This window comes from Lissotriton helveticus, chromosome 8 (assembly GCF_964261635.1).
Source record: "Lissotriton helveticus chromosome 8, aLisHel1.1, whole genome shotgun sequence".
NCBI lineage: Eukaryota > Metazoa > Chordata > Amphibia > Caudata > Salamandridae > Lissotriton > Lissotriton helveticus.
In genome coordinates, this window is record NC_136069.1 from 105323609 (window position 1) to 105350182 (window position 26574).

General features: G+C 44.8%; 1 protein-coding gene across 2 annotated transcripts in view; it reads left to right on the plus strand.

Moving 5' to 3' along the window:
• The window catches only part of MPZL1 (myelin protein zero like 1), a 144490-nt gene that overhangs the window by 89485 nt on the left and 28431 nt on the right, over nt 1-26574 (plus strand). For both annotated transcript variants that reach the window (XM_078656704.1, XM_078656705.1), the window contains exon 5: nt 1654-1759. In XM_078656704.1, coding sequence (XP_078512830.1) covers nt 1654-1759 — 106 coding nt within the window. The remainder of the gene's footprint in view (nt 1-1653; nt 1760-26574) is intronic.

Genomic DNA, 26574 nt, shown 5'->3' on the forward strand with positions numbered 1-26574 from the left:
TGTTTAGGGCTGCTCTTCCAGGACCTGCTGCAATAACACCATGGTAACTTGGGAGACTGGATGAACCCTTCATTTCCTTGTCGCAAATATTGCTTTTCTGCTCCTTTGATGGGGTTGGGGTTTCCAACTAATCACCCAGCTATGCGCTAACTTAATCTTTGGTTAGTCTAAGCTGCTGTTTCTGAATGTATGTTTGCATTTTGTGTGCGATACGGATGGGATAGTGCATCCTCATTAGTTATGTCCAAACAAACCCTCCATTATAAAAAGCACACACCACTCATCTTGTAATATAGGCTCTTGGTGGGGGGGTTGATTTATGCTCTTGTCAAGGAGTATTAGGAAACCAGTGAGTGTATCACTCGGTTGCTCACTAATTATCTACAGGCATTGTTTGCGCTTTTACCGTCCTATGGTTTGTGCCACAAGGCAAGAGCCTGTCAGTTGCCACAATAGCAAGCTGACTGTAATGTCTGCATTTTTGTAATGTTTTATTTCTTACGTTCTTACTGATGTTCATGCTTTTTGTTTCCCCCTTCAAATGAATGTCCTATTGCTGTCCTGTGCCTCGGTGATATTGCCTTTGTGCATATGTTATCGGTCAGCTTGCTAAATATATGAAACTGCTTTCAGTGGTGGACACATATTATTTGGCAGGCAAGATAAATGGTTCACCAGGCATTGATTTCAAGCTAAAAATATGAATTGGGGGGTGGGGGGAGTAGTGAGCAATAGAGCTCCCTCTCCTTTGATTATAGATTGATTTCAAGCTGCCATCTTTACTGTTGGAGTTTCACAAAATATATAAATGCTGTTCTGCTTTTACTTGGAAATTCTCCATGTCTGAAATAGGTAGGAAATTCTCATATTTTGTGGCTTCGTCTTTAATCTGATTGCAATGCGTGAGGCAGGTGGAGAGATCTTAATTCCGACTCATATTGACAGGCTCTGGAGCAAGACTAGTAGTTAGGTTAGCTGAACCATTCTCTCTGCCTCTTGCTTAGGGTGGACGTTTGACAAAAGCCGATAGAATATCCAATTTATGTATGAAAATGAGCCACACATTCCTAATTCTCTAAATTTCACTATTTTTCGGGTCACCAAATATCATTCAGAAAAAGTAAAATAGCTTTTAAAACTGGAAACTTTTGTAAGATAAATTACTATCCTTCATCTACCATACATTCAGTGTCCTCTTTACGTGAGTCCTGCATGTCTCCGCCATGTTATAATCGTTTTGTTTTATGACGTCTGTATGGTTTAATTGTTTCATTGCAACACTTTCTGGTTTAGTAATCCCACCTACCATCACAGTCTAGCATTTGTGGATCTCAGTAATTCATGAATACTGCACCCACTGTCACTTTATGGATCTGTTATTTTACTCTCTCATTGAGCATACAGGCAGCAGCATTATATTTGCAGATCTCATCACAGAGCCACCCTACATTGGCAGTCTGCACGGGGGAAGGGGCATTTAGTCACGTTAGTTTGGTTGCACATGGTTTATTTATGTTGCTCATTATTTCTTCGTTGTCTTTTTGTTTTATCATGATTTATTTTGCCATGCTTCATCGTCCTCATTTGCTTGTGTGCTTTGTTTGCTCCACCTGGGGGAACCCGTTACTGACCCTGCTCCACCTGCCATGACAGCTGCAGTACTACCGAAAGCTTGATGGCCCCAGTCAAGCAGACTCCAAAGAAGTCTTCCTCTGAAACACAGGGTCTGGTAAACAATCTTCCAACCGGATCTCATCAGGTAATCCTCCTCTGACTGATGCGCGACAAAATGTACAATTCTTCATGAGCAGTGACAAGCTCATAACGCTTGATGGCGTTGGGCCTCTAAGACTTCATTTTTGATTTTCAGATGGAATTTGTAGGTGTTTGTAAATAGGACCTCACAGTATTGGTTAGTACAGGTGACTCTCGACCTATGCTGTGCACATAGATGGATTGCCGACTTAATATGTATGCACATCATTTTCTGCCTGCCAGCCTTTGAGTAGTGTAGGCTGTATACTTAAAGGTGGGTAGTTACTGTAAGTCTACTGATTTGCACTGAAAGTCCTAGGTGAATTTGCTAGTTGGAGTACCACTGCCACAGGGTAATGTTGCAGTGTAAATTCCCTTAGTGTATCATCGGACTGTTGTAAATGTACCACGTGTGCTGTAAATGGTGCTTTGTGAATATTCATAAAGCCCGACTATCTCCATCCAGGTGGCGGTTTGGAGAACATTTTTAAAAAGTCTGTGAAAAAAATCTCTCCTATTAAGATAAAACTGGTTGCGTAAACCTTTTCTGTTCATATTTTTTGTTTTAATACAAATGTAGGTAATGAAAATGTTACTTATTTGAGCAATTGTGGCTTATTTAAGATCACACAAGCAGTCTTCATACACACACTTTTCATTTGCTAGTTTATAAAAGGGAAATAAAATAATAAAAAATAAAAACTATTTTATTAGCATGCAGTCTCGCATAGTGGGCAGAGTGCACTAGCCCCTGAGGTCTCGCCAAGCTAAGGTCTTTTAGAATCCAAGGATGAAGCACAATTCTAGTCCTTCAGTTTTTTATCTGGCTCTGTAGGCAAGAACTATGATTTCAGTGCCTTGCCATTTCATCTTTTTTTTTTTTATCATAACTTTCATGAATGAATTTTTACAGTTCAATCTATCAGTATGTACATTCTTTTTCTTGAGCAAACAATATGATGATAGAGCACAATGTACAGCAATTGCTGGGCGGTGGGGTCGGGGGCATCTGTGATACTTCATTTGTCTCCTTTTCAGATAGGGGTCTGTTGAGCAAAAGAAGTCCATGAAAAGCTGTGCTCCTTCCAAAGTCTTTCTGCCCATCACCCCTCCGATTCCACGAACAAATGCTGTTGAGATTTGTTCTGCCATAAGACACGCTCTTCAATCTAGTCTTCATCAAAGCATATGGCATAAATTATTAAGCGTGATCTAAGTTTCCAGTGCACTGTTAATATTGAGAGGGTTTCCGTGAATGCTCTTAAACCAAGAAGTTGGCTGTATGAAAAAACTAAACTGCGGTAAACACTGTCGCATACGAAGGGATTAGTAGATTATTAATAGACACGTTGCAAAGACTTCATACTACACCAAAATTGAGTATCTTCAAAACCAAGAGTTTGTGTGGTTATTGTGCTGGTAAATCAAAATCCAGCTTGTCGGGGTGGATGCCGTAACGTGCAAGTGAGATATATTCCAGCACAACGCACCACAGATGGGAGGTTGGAGTGAGCCTTGCTACTAGAGGGGTTGACACCTGGACCACCATGTACTTGAAGGATTAAGCACTCTGAGAACCAGCCTTTGAAGGACCATGCTGCCCAACACTTACACCCGAGACTTTACAACTGTGAAAGCTTTGTTCGATTTGGTCGGAGGACTGGGTTTCTCCTGTAGAACAATATGTATTTTGCAGAAAAAGAAGAAATGGTCAACTGTGCATGATCTCACACATAGAATGTATCAGCTTTTTTGATAAAACCGGTTAATCCTCCACACTGTTAGTCTTGTGGATTATTAAAATTATGACCATACACTCAAGTACATGGGTTAAAAATTGATTAGGAATATGATACACAGCTCTCCCCTCCCCAACCCGGGGTAATCAGTCACCCTCCTGATCATACTTCCCATTTCATACCACCCGCTCATATCCCCCAAATTCCTCCATGCACTAGCGAAGATCACCCCCCTTTGCTCACTCCCGTTATCCCCACCCTCCTCACCCCCCACCACACAACCTCTGCGAACGTCGCAGATGCTGCTGTAATCGATCACCCATCCGATCTCACTTCCCCACACCCCTCATGCATTGGTGATTATCATCCCCATCACACATCCCCAATACCCCCACCCTCCTTACTCCCCACCCCACTCCTCACACAACTCGCGCAGAACCCACCTCCACCACCTTGAGCATACCTCCCGCGACATGACCAACCCTCACCCCCTCTCCCCCCCACTCTCACTCCCCACTACCCCACCCCATCGGCCAGACTCACGGAACACACCACCTCCCTCAACCTAACCCCTTATCCTTTTCCCCCTCCCATTCTTAGCCCTCACCCCACTATTGTCACTCCTTCCTTCTCCAGTCTACATACATCCCCCAACTCACCCACACCGCCTTCCACAAGCGCCATCACTCACGCTATCAACCGCCCCCTGTCCTCATCCCCGCCCCCTGTTCACAAACTCTCTCTTCCTCCGAACGCTACCCCACCTACTCGGACCGCAGAGCCCTGCTCCATCGCGCGCACATCCCGTCACATTCGATCCAGTTCCCACCCCATTACCTACACCCCATCACTTACTCGGACCGCAGAGCCCTGCTCCATCGCGCGCACATCCCGTCACATTCGATCCAGTTCCCACCCCATTACCCGACTCAAACACTCACCCATTGCTCTCACTTCCAATTCCATCCCCAATCCAACACTGGACATGATCATCTCCACCCTCCTACAAGTCAAGGAAGAGCTCCACACCATCAAAGAACTTCTTCTCACACACCCCAGGCACCCACTACCCTACACTTCCCCGCCCAACAAGGACTCCATTCGCCCCTCAAACCGCTCCACCCTGCTCTCCCCGCGCTGGCCCTCTATCCCTGATCGCAAGGCCACTGGCCGTCCCCGTCGCACCCTAAACACCCTCTCGGGCCGAGACTTACACAATCTACTCTGCTCTTATGGCCCAGGTCCCACAAAACGCTCACCCACAACACACCTCCCCATACCCACGATTCTCACAAATCCCCTCAGGCCACCCACACTGAGCGACAGAAGTTCTGTCCCCTGTAATCTCAAAAATATCCCCCTCTCCTTAGAACATTCTCCCACCCTCCTCACCCCTAGACTAAAGTGTTTCCTGCTCAACTGCAGATCGGCCCGGAGACACTCCTCTGGCATCGCGGAGCTCATCTTATCAAGGGGCATTGATCTAGCCATTCTGACTGAAACGTGGTTAACTGAAACATCCACACCTATAATGGACATACTAGTCCCCCCCAACTATCTCATTATTAGACTCGACAGGAATGGCAAGACGGGCGGGGGAATCGCTTGCATCTACAGGAGCAACCTAGCTGTCACTGAAGGCCCCTCCCCCTCCCTCTCCTCCTGCGAACTCATCTGCCTTGATATTACTAGTGAGGGCAAACCTGTGTGCTCCCTTCATGTTATTTACCACCCACCCGGTGACAACTTCATCTTCTCCCAACAACTAATGGACACGATATCCACCAACGCCGGTCGACAGCTCAATCAAATTTACCTGGGAGACTTCAACCTCCACTGGAATGACCAGAAAGACACTGTGGTGAAGAGCCTTAAGACTTTCCTCGACGCGCTTGACCTCACCCAAATCTGCAACGGTCCGACACATGAAAAAGGCTCTATCATTGACCTTATCATCGCCAAAGAAGACTCTACCCAACAAGTCGCAATCGAACCATGCGACTGGTCAGACCACCACATCATCACCTTCTTCATCAACGAAAAGGTCAAACTTAACCCGGCGCAACCTGCCAAAACCAAGATTTGGAAGAGGGACCTGAAGAACCTTAACCCAAAGTCCTTGCCTGCCCACACAGGCAGTCTCCTTCTTCCCCCGACGGACGTCTCTGATGTGCATTCATTGACCAACCTCTACCTAGACTCCATGTCTACAATAATCAACGAAGCCGCACCCTTGCAATTGAAGAGAGTCTCCACCAAGAACTCGAACCCATGGTACGATGGCAGACTCAATGAAGACAGACGTGTGATGCGCTTAGCTGAGCGCGCGTGGAGATCTGACCCCTCAGCACTGAACCTTAGAACGCTTAAGAATAAGAGAAACGCTTACTTCAGAAAAATCAAACGCTCGAAATCAATATTCTTTAGCCAACAGCTGGATCAAGCTAAAAACCGACCAAAAAAACTGTTTGAGTTAGTCAAAACCCAAACCAAAACGCAACCTCCACAACCCAACAACTTAACAAAGGCTATCCCAAGTTGCGAAGACTTCTCTGCTTTCTTCAAGCAAACAACACTATAAGAAGCGATCTCATCAAGGATGTAAGTCGATTCGCGGGCTCCATATGCATAACTAACACTCATGCTAAAAACATTGCTTCATGGACGTCCTTCGACACCTATTCCGAAGAATCAATTCACAAGCTGCTGGTCACCTTGAAACCCGCCAATCATCACACAGACCCCCTACCTGCCAATGCTGTTAAAGTCCTCACCCCCCTGTTCCTCCCACTCTGGACTAAAATCATCAACTGTTCCCTGCAACAAGGGCTCATCCCAGACTCCCTCAAGATTGGGCAAGTCACGCCTATACTCAAGAAACCCACAGCTGACCCGGCCGACCTAAACAACTATCGTCCTATCACCAATATCACCACTCTAGCAAAACTGTTAGAAAAATGCGTACAACTCCAACTGACAAAACACATTGAGCAGTTTGACCTCCTCAACTCTCACCAATCCGGATTCAGAGCAAAGCATAGCACGGAAACGGCCATGACACACATAATAGATGATGCCCTCCAAATCCTTGATCACAATGAGTCTTGCCTCCTCATCCTTCTTGACCTCTCTTCAGCATTTGATACGGTCAAACACGAGAATCTACTGGAGCTCCTAAATACCAGAATGGGCATATCCGGGACGGTTCTCAAATGGTTCACGTCCTTTCTGCACAACCGTTCTCAGAGGTTCAAGATCAACAACGCACTGTCCTCGCCTGTGCCAGTAACACTGGGCGTCCCGCAAGGTTCCTCCCTATCCCCCACATTGTTCAACCTCGTCATGGAACCACTCACCACCTTGCTTCAATCTTCTAAGGTACATTTCCATATGTACGCCGATGGCACTCAGCTCTACCTCAAGCTTCAATCCCCTGAAGACATCAAACTGTTGAATGCCACACTAAGAAACACCCAAGCTTGGCTGGCCGACAATCACCTCAAACTAAATGCTCTGAAAACTGAGTTCCTTCTGATCTCTCCTCCAGCGAAAAAGGCCATCACCCAAACCTGGCTCAATCATCTAACCGCACTCAATGTCCAACCCACCATCGTGGACTCAGCGAAATCCCTTGGCATCACACTGGACTGCAATCTCAACATGCAGCAGCATATTAGCATAGCAACTAAAGGAGCCAACTTCCAAATCAACACGCTGAGAAAACTCAAACCCTTCCTACCACCCAAGGACTTCCAAACTGTGGTACAAGCCTTAGTCATTCCTCGCATAGACTACGGAATTGTGGCTCTCAGCGGGCTCCCCCTGACAACAACGGCTCCCCTAAGAGCCTCCCTGAACGCGGCCGCGAGACTCATCACTGGCTCAAGAAAACACTCGCATATATCCCCTGACTTAAAAACCCTGAACTGGCTGCCTATTGAAGCCAGAATTCAGTTGAAAATTGCCTGTATGACACACTCGGCCGTACACCACAAGGCACCCAACTACCTCTCTCATAAGCTGACCATATCAGGAGGCTCAAGATCCAACAGAAGCACAAACACTCTCCTCCTGAAACCACGGAGATTCCGGAAGGAAAAAACATACAAACGCTCCTTCTCTGGAATGGCACCTAGGATCTGGAATGCACTCCCACCAGAAACCAGGCTTATCCGGTCCACTATACTCTTCAAGAAAGAGGTGAAGGCCATCCTTATGGATAAATACACCTGAACACTATTGATACTGGAACAATGACAGTATTTGGCTCCCACATTATCGGCTGTCTGAATACTTATCTATGTCAGTCCATTTTCTGTCTGCTTCTGGATCTAATTCATTGCACGGATGCTATGCTATTGATTTCCAACTTGTTTATTGGGTTGTACACTAGGACTTGAGTGCCTCAATAACCTGCAACGCACCCACTACTGACTACTTCTTTGCTTTCAACATTGTGTTTACTCACCCTCTGGGGTGCTATAATCTTATCCGTTTAGACATTGTACTGCTTCCATATTATTGTTTCTTGATTGTTATTACTCTGTATACTCTTGTATGATTGATACCCTATTTTTGCATCTCACTGTCTACGGAATCTCATATTGATTTAAGAGTCTTGTTTATCCTACCTACTGTTTCTGTAAAGCGCTCTGATATCTGCAAAGATCTTGTTCGCGCTATATAAAACTTTAAAAATAAATAAATAAATAAATAAATGACAGAAAGACACCCTCCTCTCATATGTAAGACTTTGCATTTTTTAAACTGTTACATGAACATTTAGTGATAACTTATTATAATTGTGTTTTGAATTGTAATGAGTTTTTTCATCTTTTGCGAAGGTATAAATCAAAATAACCGAACCAAGTTTCTAACACTAGTTAGGACACCTGGCAAACGTCAGTGGTGGCATACTCTCACTTCCAGTAAACCACTCCTCCAGTCTTGCTCAGCAGGCTTAATGAGTTTTAGCCATATAGTAAGCACGGCTGCTGTGCAGCATGGTTGACAAAGCGCTATGATGTGGCCAGTGCTGACCATATCAGATTTTTTTTTGTTTACTTTCTGCCATGCAGCACAGCAGCCGCACTGCTCTACAACTTGGGTGTGAAGATCTGGGTGTATTATATGATGTCTGTGGGGCCTCATCATAGAATACGCTCACAAAAACCTTTGAGTCAAGCCAGGCTCATTTGAACAACCTTCAGCTCAACCCTGGGTAGCTATGGCTTTCTAACAGCAAGCCTTGTACAAGAAACACAACGCCAATTTATAAAAATAGAGTATATTTTAATTAATTTTTAGAGTACAAGATGAGCAAAATCAACCTGGAGGTTTCAGGAAATTAGATTTTTCAAATATTTTCACTTTTATTTTCCACCACAAACCAGCATTTGTCAACAAACAGTTTGTAAAAGGCGACCAAATCAGACAGAATGATTGTCTGGGGGAGCGGGGTGCAGTGAGGTAGATTTGGACAATTACCTAGCCACTGGGGCATTTTCCAGTCCAGTTCCAGAGATCCAACCTTTACCATTCTTGGGCATTTTAATTTCCATTTGGAATCCCTCTAGCAGAGACTATCTTACTGCTTGATTTCATGATACATTTTGGATTTACTCAATTGGTTAAAGTACCCACCCACGTGAGGGTCGTTCTCTGGATGGTATTTTGTACTGACTTAAATAGTCTATCTATTGAAAAAGTGCTCCCCCTTAACTGGGGAGACCAACAGGCGATTAAATTTGATTATATTTCATGTCTGTATACCACAGCGAGCTATTAATGTGAGTCTTGCCTCATTCAAACCTAAAGTAGTACTCCATAGAAATTTGAGTAAGATTAATCACAGGCCGAAACACGCATTTAATAACGGACAGTAGTGCTGATGGCCCATTTGGCCGCACAGCAGAAAGTTTTCATGATGGATTGACGCAGCTTAAGACACTATGGCACCGCTAAAAGTTGAACTTTGTACCAAAGGCAAACCCATCACACCTTGGTTTTCAAAAGAACTTAAATATGTTACCCAACAACGCCGCAGACAGGAGTGGAGATGGCGAGAAAATCATGGGCATACAGAAAAGGGACAACATAAACTCTTACTCCGATACAAATGCCCTATATAGAAAGCCTCCTTCACTGAAAGATCTGATTAGTGAAGAACTCTGCTAGGGAGTTCTTTAGAGTGGTCAAAAAGTTGTCCCATCCTCCTATCCAAAGTCTTACAGAACCCTCGCATCATCATATGATGATATGATGAACAAGCTAGGAGGAAAAGCAGGGAGCAGCGGAGAACCGGCCGAGATTGCAAGCACCTCTGCAATCTCTGGGGCATTAGAGCTGGGTCTCTGGCTGACCCTTGCCCGTCCAAAATCTTGCACATGCCCCCTGACACTATTGATGATTACTTGCACTGTGTGTTCAGTCACATACTGGAAACTGGTATTTTTCCCAGTCCACGGAAGGTACCATAGTTAATCCAGTCCCAAAAAAAACACAGATTCAAATGATTTAAAAAATGTTCATCCTATCTCCTTGCTACCCTCATTGACTAAAATACTAGAGAAGTATCTGAATTAGGAACTGATGAAATTAATAGACATGCACGATATCCTAGACCCATCGCAGAATGGCAGAGACGGCACTCATTGCAGCAGCAGTGTCGGGTGGCAGGTGGATCGGGGCGGCTATCCTAGTACTGCTTGACTTGTCTGCAGCGTCTGATACTGTCTCGCTCGTGCGCATGGTCCACCCCTTACAACAGGTTGAAGTAAGTGGCAGGGCTCTTAATCTTTTCCCACTCTTTCCTTACAGATCGCATACACTTGGTACCCAGAGTACTGTAGTCTAGGGACTTATAAGTAAGTTAGTACTTGCAGATTGGGGATAACCAATTCGACATTCGTTTTGTAAGGTGTTAAAACACTGAAAGGTGTGGTTAGCAGGCATCCGAGCACTGGGTCGAAAAACCAGCAGCATCAGTCCAAAAAGTAGGGGGTGAACTTGCAAAAAGAGGCATTTCCTTATATTGACTAAAAAACATTGATAAAGCCACCAGGTCTCGCATACCTATTAGGCCCTTTTAGGTTTGCCAACACTTGTTTTACAGATCAGACTTACACAGTCCAGAGACAACATTAGAGCTGCTAAGGCTAAGCGTGCACAGTGCACACACAAGTATGGTGGCCACAACTTAAATGCTGTAACGTTTTTATTTTTTGGGCTGAGTGGGAAATTTACACCGTATTTCTGATGGAAATAGGCCAATCAAGTTCTGTGGAAATTATCTGGTAATATGTGAGTAAGGACATTTTTGATTGTGTATTTCTTAATCAGTGAGTGTCACTAGCTGGATAGTTCTCTAATCATTATAACCATGTTCCCTTTGGTGAAGAAATCAGAACTTGCCAACATAATAATGCTTATGGTTTACACCGCGCCTACTGGAAATGACCTGCCTTCGTCTAAAACAGGTGACTCTGTATTACCCAACTGAGTGTGGTAATGACTGTATCTACCTCGGGAGAATGAAAGTCCCAGTCGCCCTGGCATGAGGTGCTTGCCAGGCACATTGACCCACCTAGCTATTTTGCCCCGCATAATTTATAATCCGATGGTCAGAGACCCTAGGAGGCTGAAACCATACACGTCTGCAAGATGTTAACGATGGAAGCCCATACCACGACCAGTCTAATGCGATACATTTATTTTATCCCAGGGATCCTCATCAATAGTCACAAGCACTGAATAGTCCCGCCCTCGTGTGGAGACCCCGGAGCACATATAAATACATTTGTGTATATACAATAATTAAAAATTTTATTTACACTAGCAACAATGGCAGCATATAAAAAGGCTAAAAAGTCCACAGTTTTTTATTTTAAAAAAAATTTACTTGCTGTAGGAAAGTGGCTCTTTACACAGTGGACCTCTTTTTGGTCCACTATATAGAGTACAAGCAAATCCAAACTGGTTTACAGAGGCACAAATTACACCCCAAATGCTCTTTTGTGGTAGTGTGGGCGAGCAGTTGAGCATTTCTGAGGGTAGTGCTATACATTAATTGCGCACACAAAGGCAGTAAGTGAGAAACCTACTCAATGAAGTAATACAGCACCAATTTATAAAAAAACACATACTTTTATATAAATTTAGATACCAAGATCATCGGAATTTGTTATACGAATTTACGCAGGTTTCAAAAGTTGACACAGTGCAATTTCTGGAGTGCTGATGTTATCCTGTGGGGGAATAACATGTACTGCATTAGGGCACTTGTCAACGACTTACAGGACTGTTCTCCTGAACTTAAGGTGAGTATGGGGCAAGGGTCAACTCAGCACAAACTGGTCCCTTCAGGCGGCACTGGGATGCATGGGTGCAGATATTTGTTACAGCATCAATGGCAGCAGTCCGCAAGCGATGGCTGGGGGGGACAGTACATATGAACCCACAGGAGGGCTCGAACCTTGAGATGCTCGGGCATGTAGGGACACAGTTGGTCCACTTCTCAGGGTGTAGGGGTCGGGTGCAATGGTGTCTTTAGGCGTAGAGTACGTGCTGAAGGAGACACTTGCACTTGGGAGTTCAGTCAGGGCAAACCCAAGGTTGGGCTTGTCCTTTGAAGGGTCTTAGGTCCCTGTGGCATGTGGGTGCAGAGGTACTTTGAGCGGTCGAAGGCTCTCCCTTTTTCTTGTTTCTGCGGAAGAGTGGCAACCAGAACAGCTGGGCCACTCTCGATTGGGGGGAGGGGTTGGGGGTCTGTCTGTCCTTGAAGTTCCTCGACGTGCAGGTCGGTTGTTACTTGGATATGATTTTACCTTCAATAAATTAAAAGACCAGAGGCGTGGGGCAAAACAGGAAGAAGCTGGTTTCATTAAACCCAGCGGCCGGGAAAGTCTGGACAGAGTGCATCTGAAGAAAGTCTCACTTTGTACAAATTTTCGGCTGACAATATTTACATCTTGTGAAGTACAATAAAACAATTCCCGATTCTTGAAAAAGCATTGCAGTCGTAAATGAACAAGTTTGGGCATCTGATAAGGACACCGGTGGTTCTCGACCTCAGGGAAAGCTAGTGTGGGCCAGTGTGTGTGTGTCCAGATGTCTGATGTGGAGAGTATGTGATCACTACTTGTGGTGTGCATGTCCTGTCCTGATTGGCTAAGAGTTCCTATCTACATGTGACATCTAGCTTTGTGGTATTTTTGGGGAATGCAGGCCTTTAGCCAAACTCATTTTATTGGGGCCAATTTCCTCGTACCCGCTTGTGGTGCAACAAGCGGTGGGTTTGATCAGGGTTTTCCCTGGGTGCATGTTTGTCTCTGGGCTAAGTGAGACCCCACCTGTGACCTGTCACTCGATAGGCATGGATTGAGGTATCAGAGGCATGGTCAGACAGGTCCCCTCTCTGGGTTGATGGGGAGGTCACCGTGGGTGAATCCGACAGCAGTGATGAGTTCATTAGAACTTCTGAAAATAATATCAGTCATTTGTATAATTTGTTACCAACATTCTCAACATCGTGCATACAGTTGTTGCAGCGTACATCGATTTTGTCAACCGATATTAAAATAGTTGTGTGTCTAGATCATGGCGCACATCGATGTTGTTTCTACTGGAAACAACATTGTTATGCGTGAATGGATTATGGCATATGTTGACATTGTTGCTGCTGGTATCTAAACTGTTGTACGGGCATAGATTATGGCATACGTTGATATTGCGTTTATGGGTATTGACATTGTTATGCGGGCACAGGTTATGGCATAGGTTAAACATTGCATTTATTGGTAATGCCATTGTCGGGCCTGCACATATCCTGGTATTCATTGACATTGCATTCACCCATTCCAACATTATCTTTCTGTGTTGGTGTCCAGTCCAGACAGGAGTTGTTTGCTGCAAGGGGTCCGGTACCCCAGGTATTGGTGTTGTGCGGCTCCAGTTGTTCCTGGTGTCCCCACACTTGGAGGGAGGACGGATCTCACCTGTGGGAGCACAGCCTCCTGGGCAGCTGCAGCGTTGGTAGTCCCGGTAAGCAGTAGGAGGGTGAACCAGGCCTTGCTTCTTTGGTGCCTGCGGCTGCAGGGGTGTAGCTCTTGTACACAAAGGGAGTTTCTCTGGAGATGTAGAAAGCACTGACAACCCTCCCTTTTTCTTGGAGTCTGCACAGCAGCAGGACAAGTCTGTCTCTCCATGAGGGTCAGGTGCAGCAGGCAGGCTGGCAGGGTTGGTGAAAAGTCAGTCATTGCTCCTCTGTTCTCGGGTCCGCAATCCTCTTTGCCCACTGCTTCTTTTTGTCTGCCGAAACTGAGGTCCTGGCATCAGGGGTGGCACCAAAATGCTGTTTTTAGGGACGCAAGAGTGCAAGGGAGGTGATTGCGCCAATGGGGTCTTGAGACCCTTCAAAGGCCGAGCCCAACCTTGGGTTTGCCCTGACTGAACTCCCAAGTGCAAGTGTCTCCTGCAGCACGTACTCTACGCCTAAAGATACCACTGCACCCGAGCCTGAGAAGTGGACCAACAGTGTCTTTAAATACCCGAGCACCTCAAGGTTCGAACCCTCCTGTGCACCAATCGGCTACCTACATTTTGGGTGACTACACCCTCAATATGGCCACTTGTTAAGTTAACATTACTTGTAAAGCGCAAACAGCTGCCCCAGCGTAGGGGCGTCCCGGCGCTCACAGCAACACAACTGACAGGACGGATGGGCCAGAGGGAGAGACTATGGTGCAGGAAACAGGTAGGTTTTGATGGCCTTCCTAAGCTCCAAGTAGCTGTTGAGGCCCCGGATCTGAGCTGGGAGTGAATTTCAAAGGAGGGCAGCTCTGAAGCGGAATGAACGGCCACCAGCGCGGGTTCTCTGTGTTCGGGGAACAACTACCAGATGTTGGCACTGGGAACGAAGATGGCGTGAGGGAACATAGGGCAGAAGAAGTTGTGCCAGGGTGTCGGGAGAAGACAGATTCAGGGCTTTAAAGGCGATGCAGAGAGCCTTAAATTCAATACGCCTGGTCACCAGCAGCCAGTGCAGGCGCCGGATGGCGCCAGACGCCGAGCAGGACCTACGCAGACCTAGAAGGGTTCTTGCTGCCACGTTCTGAACCTTTTGAAGCCTCAAAAAGTATAATGAGGAGACATAGTCAAGTCTAGACAGAACAGAGGCTTGAATGATGATCTGGCGATTCGGGCGTCAAAAAACCCCAAAAGAGGACGAAGCCCCCGCAGGAGTCCAAAGCAGGTGCCTGCCACTTTTTTGGTTTGGACTCGAAAGTTGAGAGATGAGTCAAGCCACACTCCCAGATTTTTTACAGCCTCCTTCGGAGGGAGGGCGCGGCCAAGGCTTCCCGGCCACCACTGGTCACTCCACTGACCATGGTCCTTCCCCACCAGAAGTACCTCCGACTTACTGGCATTAAGTTGGAGGCAGTTGGGGGTCATCCACTCGGCGACTGCCTCTAGGTCGCCCTGAATCTTACTTCCTGTAAGAAGAGGGCATAACTCTGACCTAGAGCACCTAATTCCACCAAAAAGTTAATGGAGTTTTCCCAGTCGTGTGCACTTCAGGTAGCCCACCTTAGAGGATGCTACTAGCCTAACTGGATAATTTTACCACTGGTCCCGGTGCTGTATGAGTGCAGGGCAGGGGGTGGCATTTAACTTGACTGGGGGAGCTGTGGGTTGCATATCAAAAGTGGCAGAGGCCTTTGAAGTCTCCTGCCTTGAATTACAGATTTACTGACCTTCCTGGAGACAAAGGTGTAAACACCTCCCATCATAGCATGCATTGTTTCGGACCTCTAGGAGCATTGTTGTCATATCCTAGGGGTCAGAAACTAGTCTGTGTGGCAGGCTAGAAGGTGCACTGGGTGGTTCTCTGTGCTAAAGGCACTAAACTTGGAAGCTAACTGGCACCCTTGGAAGCAATGAAAATCCATATAATATGAGACAAAACTACAGGGAACAGAACAAGGAACACCGAACAGCTGACCTGATACTTTCCAGGCCATGAGAATTAGTTTGGTCTCTAATATCAAATTGTGCATATGGTCTTCCGAATCTACTAGAAGTTTGGGATGAGAGGGTATCGTCACTGGAAAATCTACTGTTGATTATAACAGAGTTTAATACAACACTTGAGACTGCCAAAAAGGAGCTTTTGGAACTAATGCTGACTTCTGTCATTTCACTTGAGCTTGACCCTTGTTGTTCATGATGAAATGAGAAAAGTCATAATTTATTCCTTTAGACCAATCCTGGAGAAAGTCATCCGTTAGGGCTACGGGATCTGGTCTCCAGCTGAAAATGTTCTGGAGAGGAGCATTGAGTCTGGAAGCAAACAGATCTTTTTTTTTTATATAGAGGACCCCGTTCGAGATAGTTTTTTTGAAAATAGAAATATGTAGTCTCCAATCACTCGAATCTTGAAGAAAACGAGAATGCCAGTCTGTGCCCGTATTGAGCGAAACTCTAAGATATTCAGCCCTTACTGAGAGTCTGTTAGGAAGTCGGAATTCCCAGAAACATTTTGCTTGCACCACTATCTATCTGGATTTTGTACCTCCAAGATGATTTATATATCTTTCTGCCGTGAGGTTGTTCATTTGAAGAAGTATGGAGCAGCTTACCCTGCTTTTTGCAAAACTCTGGATAGCAAAGGAGCCTGCAAGCATCTATAAACCATTTTTGAGCATTATAGACTCCTATGGTGACCATGTGTGTCCAGTCAAGATCTGACCACACCGGGTGCCCCAACAGGTCAGATTTGCATGATTCGAAGACCAGATCTGGTGCTGAAACAAAAATTGTTCTGCCATTCCAGGCATCTAAATGATCCAGCCACCACTATAGTCCCCTTTGAAATTATAGATCTAAATCTATTACATCCAAATAGGCCAGGCTTGTGTAGGTGACAGTTTTTCAGTCTCTGAAGAGCTCGATAATGGTGAGGTTCTGGAAAAATAGCCCGTAAAGACGAAGAGGGAAGACGGAACAATTCTTTCAACTGTTCTTAGGGAAATTGAAGAAGCTTGAAGAGTTTGAGATGCCTTTATTGCTTTTACTTTGAATTGGGAAAGGTGAAAAGAGGAACGCTCTGAATCCATCAGGAAACCTAGAACTTAATTTGTTTGGAAGGAATTGGAATAGATTTATCTTTGACAGTGAATCCTAGATTGTGTAGCAGGGAACATGTCAATGGAATCTGGTGTGGAGTGCAAAGAGTGAAGATTCTTGGCCAGCAAAAGAATATAGTCTAAATAAATAAATGACTCCCTGGGCTCTGAGATGTGACAACTGGTTTCATTGCCTTTGTAAAGCAACAGAGTGCCTAGGATAGCCTGACCAGAAGGGAAAGAAAATTGATATGTTCTGTCTTTCCATTGAAGTTGTAACTATTGCCTGAACCATGGATGTATTGGAATAGTTAGATATGCATATTGTAAGTAAGTCTAGGCAGGACATCCAATTGTTTTGTAACAGAGCATCCCTGAGATGAATTATTTTCATCTTGAAATGATGCTAAATGACAAATTGAAAGAAATTATTTAGGTTTATTACAGGCTGCATTTTTTTGTTTTTCTTTTGAACTAGGAAAATGGTGCCTAGAAAGCCTGATGGGTGGTTAAAATGTATCTTGGATTGCTTGTTTTGTGAGAAGAGTCCGAGTCTCTTCGGAAATCAAAGTCTCTAAAAATCTCCAAAACTATAAGGGAAAAAGGCAACACTTTTGAAAGGAATTGCATAGAGCTCTGTAGAATAACCCTCTACTGTATTTAGAACCATTAGGTCTGCCATTATAGACTATTTGTTTTAGGAAATATTTTAAACACCCCCCTTACAATATGAATGCCAGAATCTTTACTTACAGTTGGATTTGAAATTTTGAGCACCTTTGAACCACAATTCTGGAATCCTCTTCCCCTTTGAGGGTAGAACTATGGGCGGAATTCTTGTGATCCACAGGAGAAGGAGTCTTTGTAGTTTTGATCCCTATTGAAGCTGACTGCAAAGTGGCTTCTACTCTACTGGCCCTGGCAAATCCATTGCCCAAAAGTCTACAAAGTGACTGTTGGGATTTGCCCAAAGATGCAAGTGTAGTAACGTAATGCTTGCTTAACTTATGAAAGTATATCCAAATACTAATCCCTCTGCTTTGACTACAGCGCCTATTGAGCCTAAATTATCTAATTTAGGATCTTTTAAAGAGCAGTCCTTTTCTATTTTCATGCATTATGGAAGAATTGGGGTTTCCCAAAAGACATGTAGCTCTCTGGATCCACATAAACAATTCTTCAGCATCTATTGTTGAATTGTCCAATCTATCCGATTCAGCGGGGTCTAAAATTTGAGTTAATCAACCCACAATGTCCAGCAGCTGATCTTGGCAATTGGACCAAGCTTTGTCTGCTCCTTTTCTTGGATGCTTGCCAAATTTAGAGAACCTGAGAAAGTGACGGGAAAATAGTTGACATGTTCAGGTCTATGTCAGTGATTGGAAGGCAGTCGTTCTTGGGCATTCTGATTTTAGTTTTGCTCTTGTTTGCTTATCCAGTGCTGAGGGTAAACTATTTCAGGCGTATTCTCCTACATGATCAGTAGGAAGCCATTCTGTGGAATTGAGATGAAATATTAGTTTGGGATCAAACATTTGCTACCACTCCGAATCCAGCACTACATTCACGTCAAAAGTATCACCATGAGGAAAGAGCTATAGAATTTCCGTTCATTTTGGGCCAATCCAGAAATCTGAATCATTCCCTCTAGCATTGTCTTAATCTGATTCTGGACAGTCATTTTCATCATCCACAACCTGAATGTGTCGTACAATAATTTGAGGGAGACTTTTAATATTCATATTCTCCAGTATTTTATATTTTATCGATTCACGTGCTTGAATATTCCCCCGTCGTCATGGTGGGAGTTCCACTGTAACAGTAAAATAGCAGTATCAAGCTTTAATCTTAATTCCCTTGAAATTCAATAGCATTTAGTAACAAGTTAACATCATTTGGGAACATCTAAACTCCAGCCAATCACAGCATAGACCCAGAGTATCCATCACTTGCAGGGCCACCATACCTCCGATTACTTACTGCATGTCGTGATAGGGAGTCTCCATGACCTTTTCTTCGCCCTTCTGGCAATAATTTTTCTTAAGTCATCTCTTCAGCTGAGGTACTGTTGAAAGTGAGTGCACCTTTTTCTGTCTTTTCTGCAGAATGTCTGAGACTAAAAAAGGGCTGTGTTGGCCCTGCAGGACTTGTGGAAAGCCCAGGCTTTCCTCTGAGGATCCACATAAGGAATGCCTGTATTGCTTATATCTGGATCATACGCCCAGAGACTGTACGCACTGTTGAACTTTCTCTTCAAAAACCCTAAAGGATCATGAGGAAAGGCTGCTCCTCTGGCTTCAAAAGAGCAAGTCTGTGAGGGATTTAGACTGAGTGAGGAGAGGCCTCATACCTCCTCCTGGAAGAGGAAGTAAGAAGATTCTCCTCTGTCTAGAGAGATCCAAAGAGATCCAGGTCTCAGAGTAAAGAAACATCGGTGGGAAAAAAAGGGCGCAGGAGCAGCCTGGCCTATTTCGTACCCAGCAAAGATCTGGTTCTGCACCGCATACTCCCTCACACAATATCCACCCGTCGGCACTCTGTCTACGACCTGTCTCTGCTGGATCTGGTATGCCTTTGACTGTATCATCAGTGACTTCTATCACGTCAATGGTCAGGACTGTGACCACTGTAGCATTGACGAAGCCGGATGTCATGGTGGCAATTGTGAAGACTTCAACGTCGACGAGAACTTCACTGTCGACTGTTCAGCTCGGCATCACGCAATCGATGAGCTTCTCCATCCCATCGGCAGTCATTTATACCTTGAACGTTAATATCTACGACCCCGTCGACAATAGGAAAAGACATTCCCTTTCCAAAGGCAATTCCGTCTTTTAGAGGACTTTTCCAAGATCCCCCCCATTGCCGCCTCCTCGTCTCTTGGACTTCCAGGAATCAGAGGATGAGGGTCAAATGCGAGGAATCTGAGGACGAGGAAGTACTGAATGAGCCTTCTGCATATCTGAAGGGTGAATATTCCTTTTCGGGCACAGGACGTCCAAGCATGCAACGCTTAGACACTTTTCAGGAGCATTCTCCTTATGAGGAGGAGCGTCAGCAGGAGCCCTCCTTTAACATCTCTATTTCTCTAGTCACTGACTTGCTGAGGGCAGTGCTACTTAAAAGCCACCTTCTACACAGGAGGAACCTACAGTCGTCTCAGATCAGCACGCGAAGACTGCGCCGCCAAAACAGAAAACCTTACCGCCCTTACAAATTCCTGTTCAAGCTCTGGACAGTGGTGACCAGCATCTTTAAGAGGGAGAGCTGCAGTTGGGCCCAGATGTCTAGGACTAATAGAATGACTATGTGGCACACACACCACCTTCTTCCACTCTGCTGATGGACGATTCTCCACTGGTGGATGTCAGCGTTTTCATGACCTTTTAGAGCAGGCATTCAAACGTTTTGATCTCGCCATGCCTGTCAAGCAGATGGAGTGTTTTTTATACGACTTCAAGGCCACTACGCAGCGCTCCACCAGAGCAATCCCCATAGTGGACTTCCTGTGAAAGGAGGGTCCTAAGCTGAAGAAGACTCCAGCTTCCGTACCGCTGTTATTCCAAAATTGGATAAGAAATGCAGAGCGCTTTAGGACTCTCCTGCGTCTTATCGACCAACCAAAACCTGACTCCGTTATTATGCAGGCTGCCTAAAGAAGATCCAAGAATCCTGTAAGGGCAAGTGCTGCCCCACCAAATAAGGAAGGGCACAGGTTGGATAATATTGGCAAGAGATTCTCCGCGCTAGCGGCAACCGCCATCAGGGCCTCAAACGCCATGGCTATTCTTGGGAGGTACGGCTGGCAAATGTGGTCCAACATCGCCCCCTTGCTGGAATATCTGCCCAAGGATAAGTAGGATGCGAAGGATATACTTTCAGAAGGAGAGAGCGCCTCATCGGAGATCATAGATGTGGAGCTAGACATCTCTTCTACCACCTTTAGGCAAATGCTGCCATGTTGCGAAGACAGGGATGGCCTGGGCAATACGATTCCACCCAGAGGTTCAGGTTAAGGTGCTAGATATGCCATTTGATGGTGAATATCTATGCGACAAGCAAGTGGATGAGGCGCTACAGTCCATTAAATCGGACACTGAAACTGACAAATCATTAGTTATACTGCAGCAAAATACATTTTCTTCTTGAAGAGGAAGAGGCCAGTTTCTTTCTCGACCCCCCCCCCCAGCTCCAGAGTGTTTTCAGCCCTACTATCAGCAGGGGTTTTGGGCCGCAATATTCCGCACAGTCGTCTTGCCAAAATTCCACGCCAGCATACACAAGAGCACCAACACGCAGACTACCCATGTCTGCAGAAAAATCTCACAATGCCAACAGGAGACAATGAAAATTTGCAGGCACCCCAGTCCCACTTCAATTGGATCAAGCTTGCTCCAAATTCTTTGCCTAATGGAATATCATTTCTTACGACAAATGGGTGTTTGACACCTTTCAATATGGTCACACCCTGGAATTTATTCAACAACCTCTGAATTTCCCTCCTCGGGAAAACTGCATCCCGTCATTTTGCACTTCTCAAAGATATCGGTGTGCTTCTCTCCAAACAAGCAATCGAAGAAATGCCACACAGTCAACACAACCCTTCTTCTCTAATTTCTTTTTAATAAAGAAAGACTGGAAAATGGAGGCAAATTATGGACCTCAGGTTGTTGAACAAGTTAATCAAAGTCAACCTTTCAGGATGTTGTTCCTTCAGAAGATTCATCTCATGAACACAGGGATTATATGACCTCCCTGGAACTTCTGGATGCATACTTTCATATTCCCATACACCTGAAGCATTGTCACTTTCTCAGGTTCGAGGTGGCAGGGTGCCATTATCAATTCAAAATTATGCCTTTTAGGCTAAAATCAGCGCCCAGGGTTTTCACCAAGTGCCTGGCGTTGGAGGCATCTTTTTTCTGGCGTTCCGGTCACCAGGTTTTTCCCTGCCTGGGTGATTGGTTAGTCAAGGCCCTTCAATCCCTTCAAGGCACCAAGGAGTCTACGAGAGCCTGTGTGGCTTTTTCGCTCCCTCGGTCTCAAACCGGGAAAAGTCCTCTCTCAACCTCTCCAGGTCTCTGGTGTTCCTGGGAACGATCTTGAATACCAATTGCTCAATTGCCTTTCCTACAGCAGAAAGGATTTTGCATCTGCAAAGGATGACCCAGTCCCTCTCCTCAAAAAAGTGCGTTTCTGTAACAAGGACTTACAAGTCAATGTTGGGGATGATGTCATCCTGCATCCTGTTAATCCCACACTGCCACTTGCTGATGAGACCTCTCCAGGAGCAGCTCGAATCTCAGTGGATTCAATCTTGAGTCTCCAACGACAACGTTTCAATCTCTCCAGAGATGGCCGTTGCAATATCCTGGTGGGCAATCGGGGACAATCCCTCTCAAGACCTGTCCTTCCTCCCAGCAAAACTGGAGATGGTAATGACAGACTCTTCCATGGAAGGATGGGGAGCTCATCTCCTGGAGCTCCAGGTAGCATGCCCTGTCGAGCCTAGCGCAGCATTTTTGGGAATGGCTAATAGACCACAACATATAAATGCAAGTCCAACACATTCCAGGAGTACAGAACAAATGGGCCGATTTCCCTCAGCAGGGCCACCTGTGTCACGAATGGGAGCTAAATGTCACTCAACTAAGAAGGGTATTTCAGTGCTGGGGATTACCAACCCAAGATCTATTCGTTACATCACTCAACAAAAAGTACGAGTTTTACGCCAGCAGGTTTCCTCAACCAGGCTCTCTGGTGGAACGCCTTCCACTTTTCCTGGGAAGGAACATTTGCTTACGCGTTCCCTCCGTTTCCGCTCATTCCAAAGTTCTGCAGAAACTCCAGCAGGAGCCCTGCTGCATTATTCTCACTGCCCCAGCGTGGGCAAGACAGTATTGGTACACTGAGCTGTTTTGCCTATTGAGCTTTGCCAGTCCGTTTCCAGACAACGGAGAATCTGCTCTCCATCGACCAAGGCCAAGTGATTCATCCACAGATTCACACACTTCATTGTTGGCTTGGCTCCTCACCACACGGCGTTTAGAGTTAGTGCTGTCTGAGAAATGCTGATCCATACTTAACAGAGCCTGAGCTCCTTCCACAATCCAGTGCTACGCGGCTAACTGGAGGCGATATATTGTTCCTGGTGTGTCGAACACTCTGGTCATCCTCTCTTGTCGCCTCCAGAGGACGTTTTGCCATGTCTTTTGTATCTCACCAAGACAAATCTTTCCCATTCATCGATTAAAGGGCACTTGGCGGCAATTTCCAGGTACATGAGACGTTTGGGCCAGTTGTCACTGTGGTCCAACAGGTTGGTGAAAGAGTTGATGGATGGTCTCTTTAAGGCCTACCCACAAATTCGGCCCCCTCCAATTCTCTGGCAGTTGAACATTGTCTCGTCGCAACTTATGAGGTCTCGCTCCAAGCCGATTCCCAAATGTGATTTGAAGTATCACTCATGGAAGATGACTTTTCTTTTGGCTGTCACGTCTGCTAGACGCATTAACGAAATTCAAGCCTTCGCTGCAACAGAGCCTTACTTGCAGTTTCATCAGGACAGAGTGGTACTCCGCACTAATCCTTCCGTCATTCCCTAGGTGCTATCACGTTCCATCTCAATGAGCTGGTGGTTCTGCCTTCCTTTTTTCCTTTCCATCGACGCCTGCAGAGAGCTCTCTCCATTCTTTAAACATCAAGCGTTGCTTGAAATTCTACTTGCAAAGGACGAAAGTTTTTTGTAAATCAACCCAGCTGCTCATCACCCTCTCTGCCCCTATGAAGGGTCCGGCCTAGTCACGAGCATCTATTGCACGCTGGGTCTCCTCCACTTACTTTCTGCCATGAGAAAGCGGGATGGCTGCTTACGTCTAAAGTCACCGCTCACTCCACCATGAAAATGGCAGCATCCTCTACCCTGTTTGCCAGAGTGTCTTTACCCGACATCTGCATGGCAGCGACAAGGACAAGCGTCCATACCTTCATGAGGCACCACTGCCTGGATATATGGCGGATATTACAGTTGGACAAGTGGACTTACGACGTCTGTTTGCATAAGTTAGGCCTTGTCTAATTAAGGTTTCTACCTTTTCCTATGATGTTTGGTACATTGTTATGTTTGTGTATGTATGTGATAGATAGATATCCATTTGCATTGTATGCTTTTGATTGTTAACTGTATTTGGCTGCATGCTGGGGATGGTTCACCAGTTTTCCCCACCTCATTTAGCTCATTGTTACTACTTGCTATTCTGATTCAAGCATGTGAATCTATAAAATATACAATACTGGAGAAAAAGCAACTTACTTACCTGTACATTGTGGTTCTCCAGTATTGATTATATTTTTTTAGATTCACATGTGGCCCTCCGTCCTCCCCTTTCAGGTTCACCTTCCATACCTCTATTATTCTATTACCTGTACTTGTGCTTGTAATCTGAGGTATGGTGGCCCTGCAGGGGATGGATACACTGGGTCTATGTTGTAAATGGATGGAGTTTGGATGCTCTCATATGATGTTAACTAGTTACAAAATGCTATTGCATTTTATGGGGAACTAAGTTTAAAGTTTGATGCTGCTCTTTTACTGTTAGAGTGGGACTCCCACTATAACGACGGGTAAGATTCCAGCATGTGAATCTATAAACAATATCAATACTGGAGAACCACAGTGTACAGGTAAGTAACTTGTTTTTTTTAGCATTCCCCTCCCTAACAGGAGGCTTTAGGGACATTGCCCTCATCCAGTTGTGAGGAACACCCACAAACCATTTGTGTATCTTTGGTATGTAATTTAATAATAGACACATCATCCTTAACGAATGTTTCTTAGTTATTCTTAATAGTAGAAATTGTCACTGGCCAATTGCGTCTCTTGCGCTTTCGCCGCAGAATTGACCAATGTATTCTGTGAAAGTGTTTTTCATAGTATTTTCTAAATCTGTTGTCAACTTCATCATAGAAGATTATACGGCCATCCATGCTGGCAGAGTAAGCAGACGTGCGGGAAGCATCTGGTGAGATATCTTTGAAAAAAATCGGGCACTTACTGCGGGCCGAGTGAACGCTCCTCAGCTAAGAAAATACCCTGACTCGTGAACTAACATTTCTACTATAAAGGACATTTTTTTTATAAAATCTTTAACAGTTTTCAAAAAACTAAACTGTGCTATTCCATTACTAATGACATTGACAAATAGGAGAAATACTTCTCTTGACTGCATGCTGGAAGAAAAGAGGACTTTTTGCAGTCAAGATGGGTATTATAGGGCTCATTGTTCTGTCATTGGCTTGCTCTACCCAAGCCCCATGGGACATTTGGTTTTTCTGGTGTTTTTGGCTGCTGCTAATGAGAATAAAGCAAGTAACGAGAATTAATATAGTAGGAACCTTCAGTCTTGCTATAAAATGTAGACTTAACCTGTTTATAGGCTGCAATTGTGAGTGTAAATACATTTCTAGATTAATGAATATATACATTCCCAGTACGTGGGCGGTCCTATTAGAGTTCTTATGAATTTGATGAGGATAGCCCTGGAAGAAAAATAGGAATACAAAAGTAACTTTCACTGTAATTTATTAAAACAAGCATTAATTTATACTAGCAGATCCAAGTCCCATCATTAGAAAACCATAAACTAAACAAACAGTAAATACAATTATAACATCAGGGCTCTCAGTAAATGTGTGAGGATACATTTTTATAATTTAGAAGTAACATTTTACTTCCTTGCCAAATTTGCTCTTTGCAGAAGAGAGGATTTATTTTAAAGATGACTTATATAGCCTATTGTTAATTTTGTAACATGTTCATAACCTTAAAAACTACGTTAGCAATGCAAAGAATAAAATACAATGTACCCACCTCAGGAGATGCAGGGTGCCTGATTACCTAACAGAGTAACCATCTTGTCTTAGTTACGTAACTATTGAACAAAGACGTACGTGCACTCAGTGAACCTCTTTAATGACCTCCGAAAATGGAAAGTTTGCATGATCCCTCCATGATTCAAGTCATGAGACTTGAAGACTTCATGAACATTTATTTACCTATTGATATAGTGCTGTTCCACCGACTGGACATGTCAGAGTGCTAGGGTAATTGTATTTGTATAGTGCTTACTACACCTGATGAGGCGTTGAAAACAGGTGGCTAGTGTGACAATGGGAAAAGTGATTATCAGCCAGTGCTATGTATACCATGTTCAGTGATGACCGGGGTAGCAGTGACAACTGGGGAGAAAGGGAAAAGTTAGAGTGCGTACAGTGGAAGGATTTCAATAACGAAATTATTAGTACTTGGTCCATGCTCCATCGAAGGGATAAACGCACAAAAAGTGAAAGTGACCGGCATTGACCAATGAGAAACAAGGAAATAAGTGACGATAAAGCTAACCAATGTTAAGTAATGGGTGGACTTTTTTAAGTTCACAAAAGATCTCTCCATGCACTGTCAGGTGAGACCTCCTATTTCATTATTTTCTGTCACTCAGGTGTCTTGTACTGTGAGATTGTCAAGGTGGCGCATTACTGAGACAATGGTCAGGGCGATCTGGTGAGCTTTGGAAAGTTGAGGCTATGTTCACTTCAAGTCAATCCATGTCTTAGCAGTCAAAATGTGAGACTTGACCTCTGTGACACCCTCTCCAGCAGATGGTGTCCCGGTGCTGTTCTCTGGCTAAAGTAACACTGGTGACCAAGCAGTGATAATGGATTTCTGATTAAAATAGTCTCCTGGCATTATAATTCTGATGGTTATTTTCCTGGCTGATGTCATTTTCTTCTAGAACTTAAGTATCACAATTTTGACATACTAAATGTGCCTGCCTTCCTGTGTGAGTGTAGTTGGACGCATGCAGACTGAAGATCTGACTGCATACCTTCTTGCTGGCACTCACACATTTCATTCTGCTGACAATATGTGCTCTTCATTAGCTACTGGTGCTAAATGG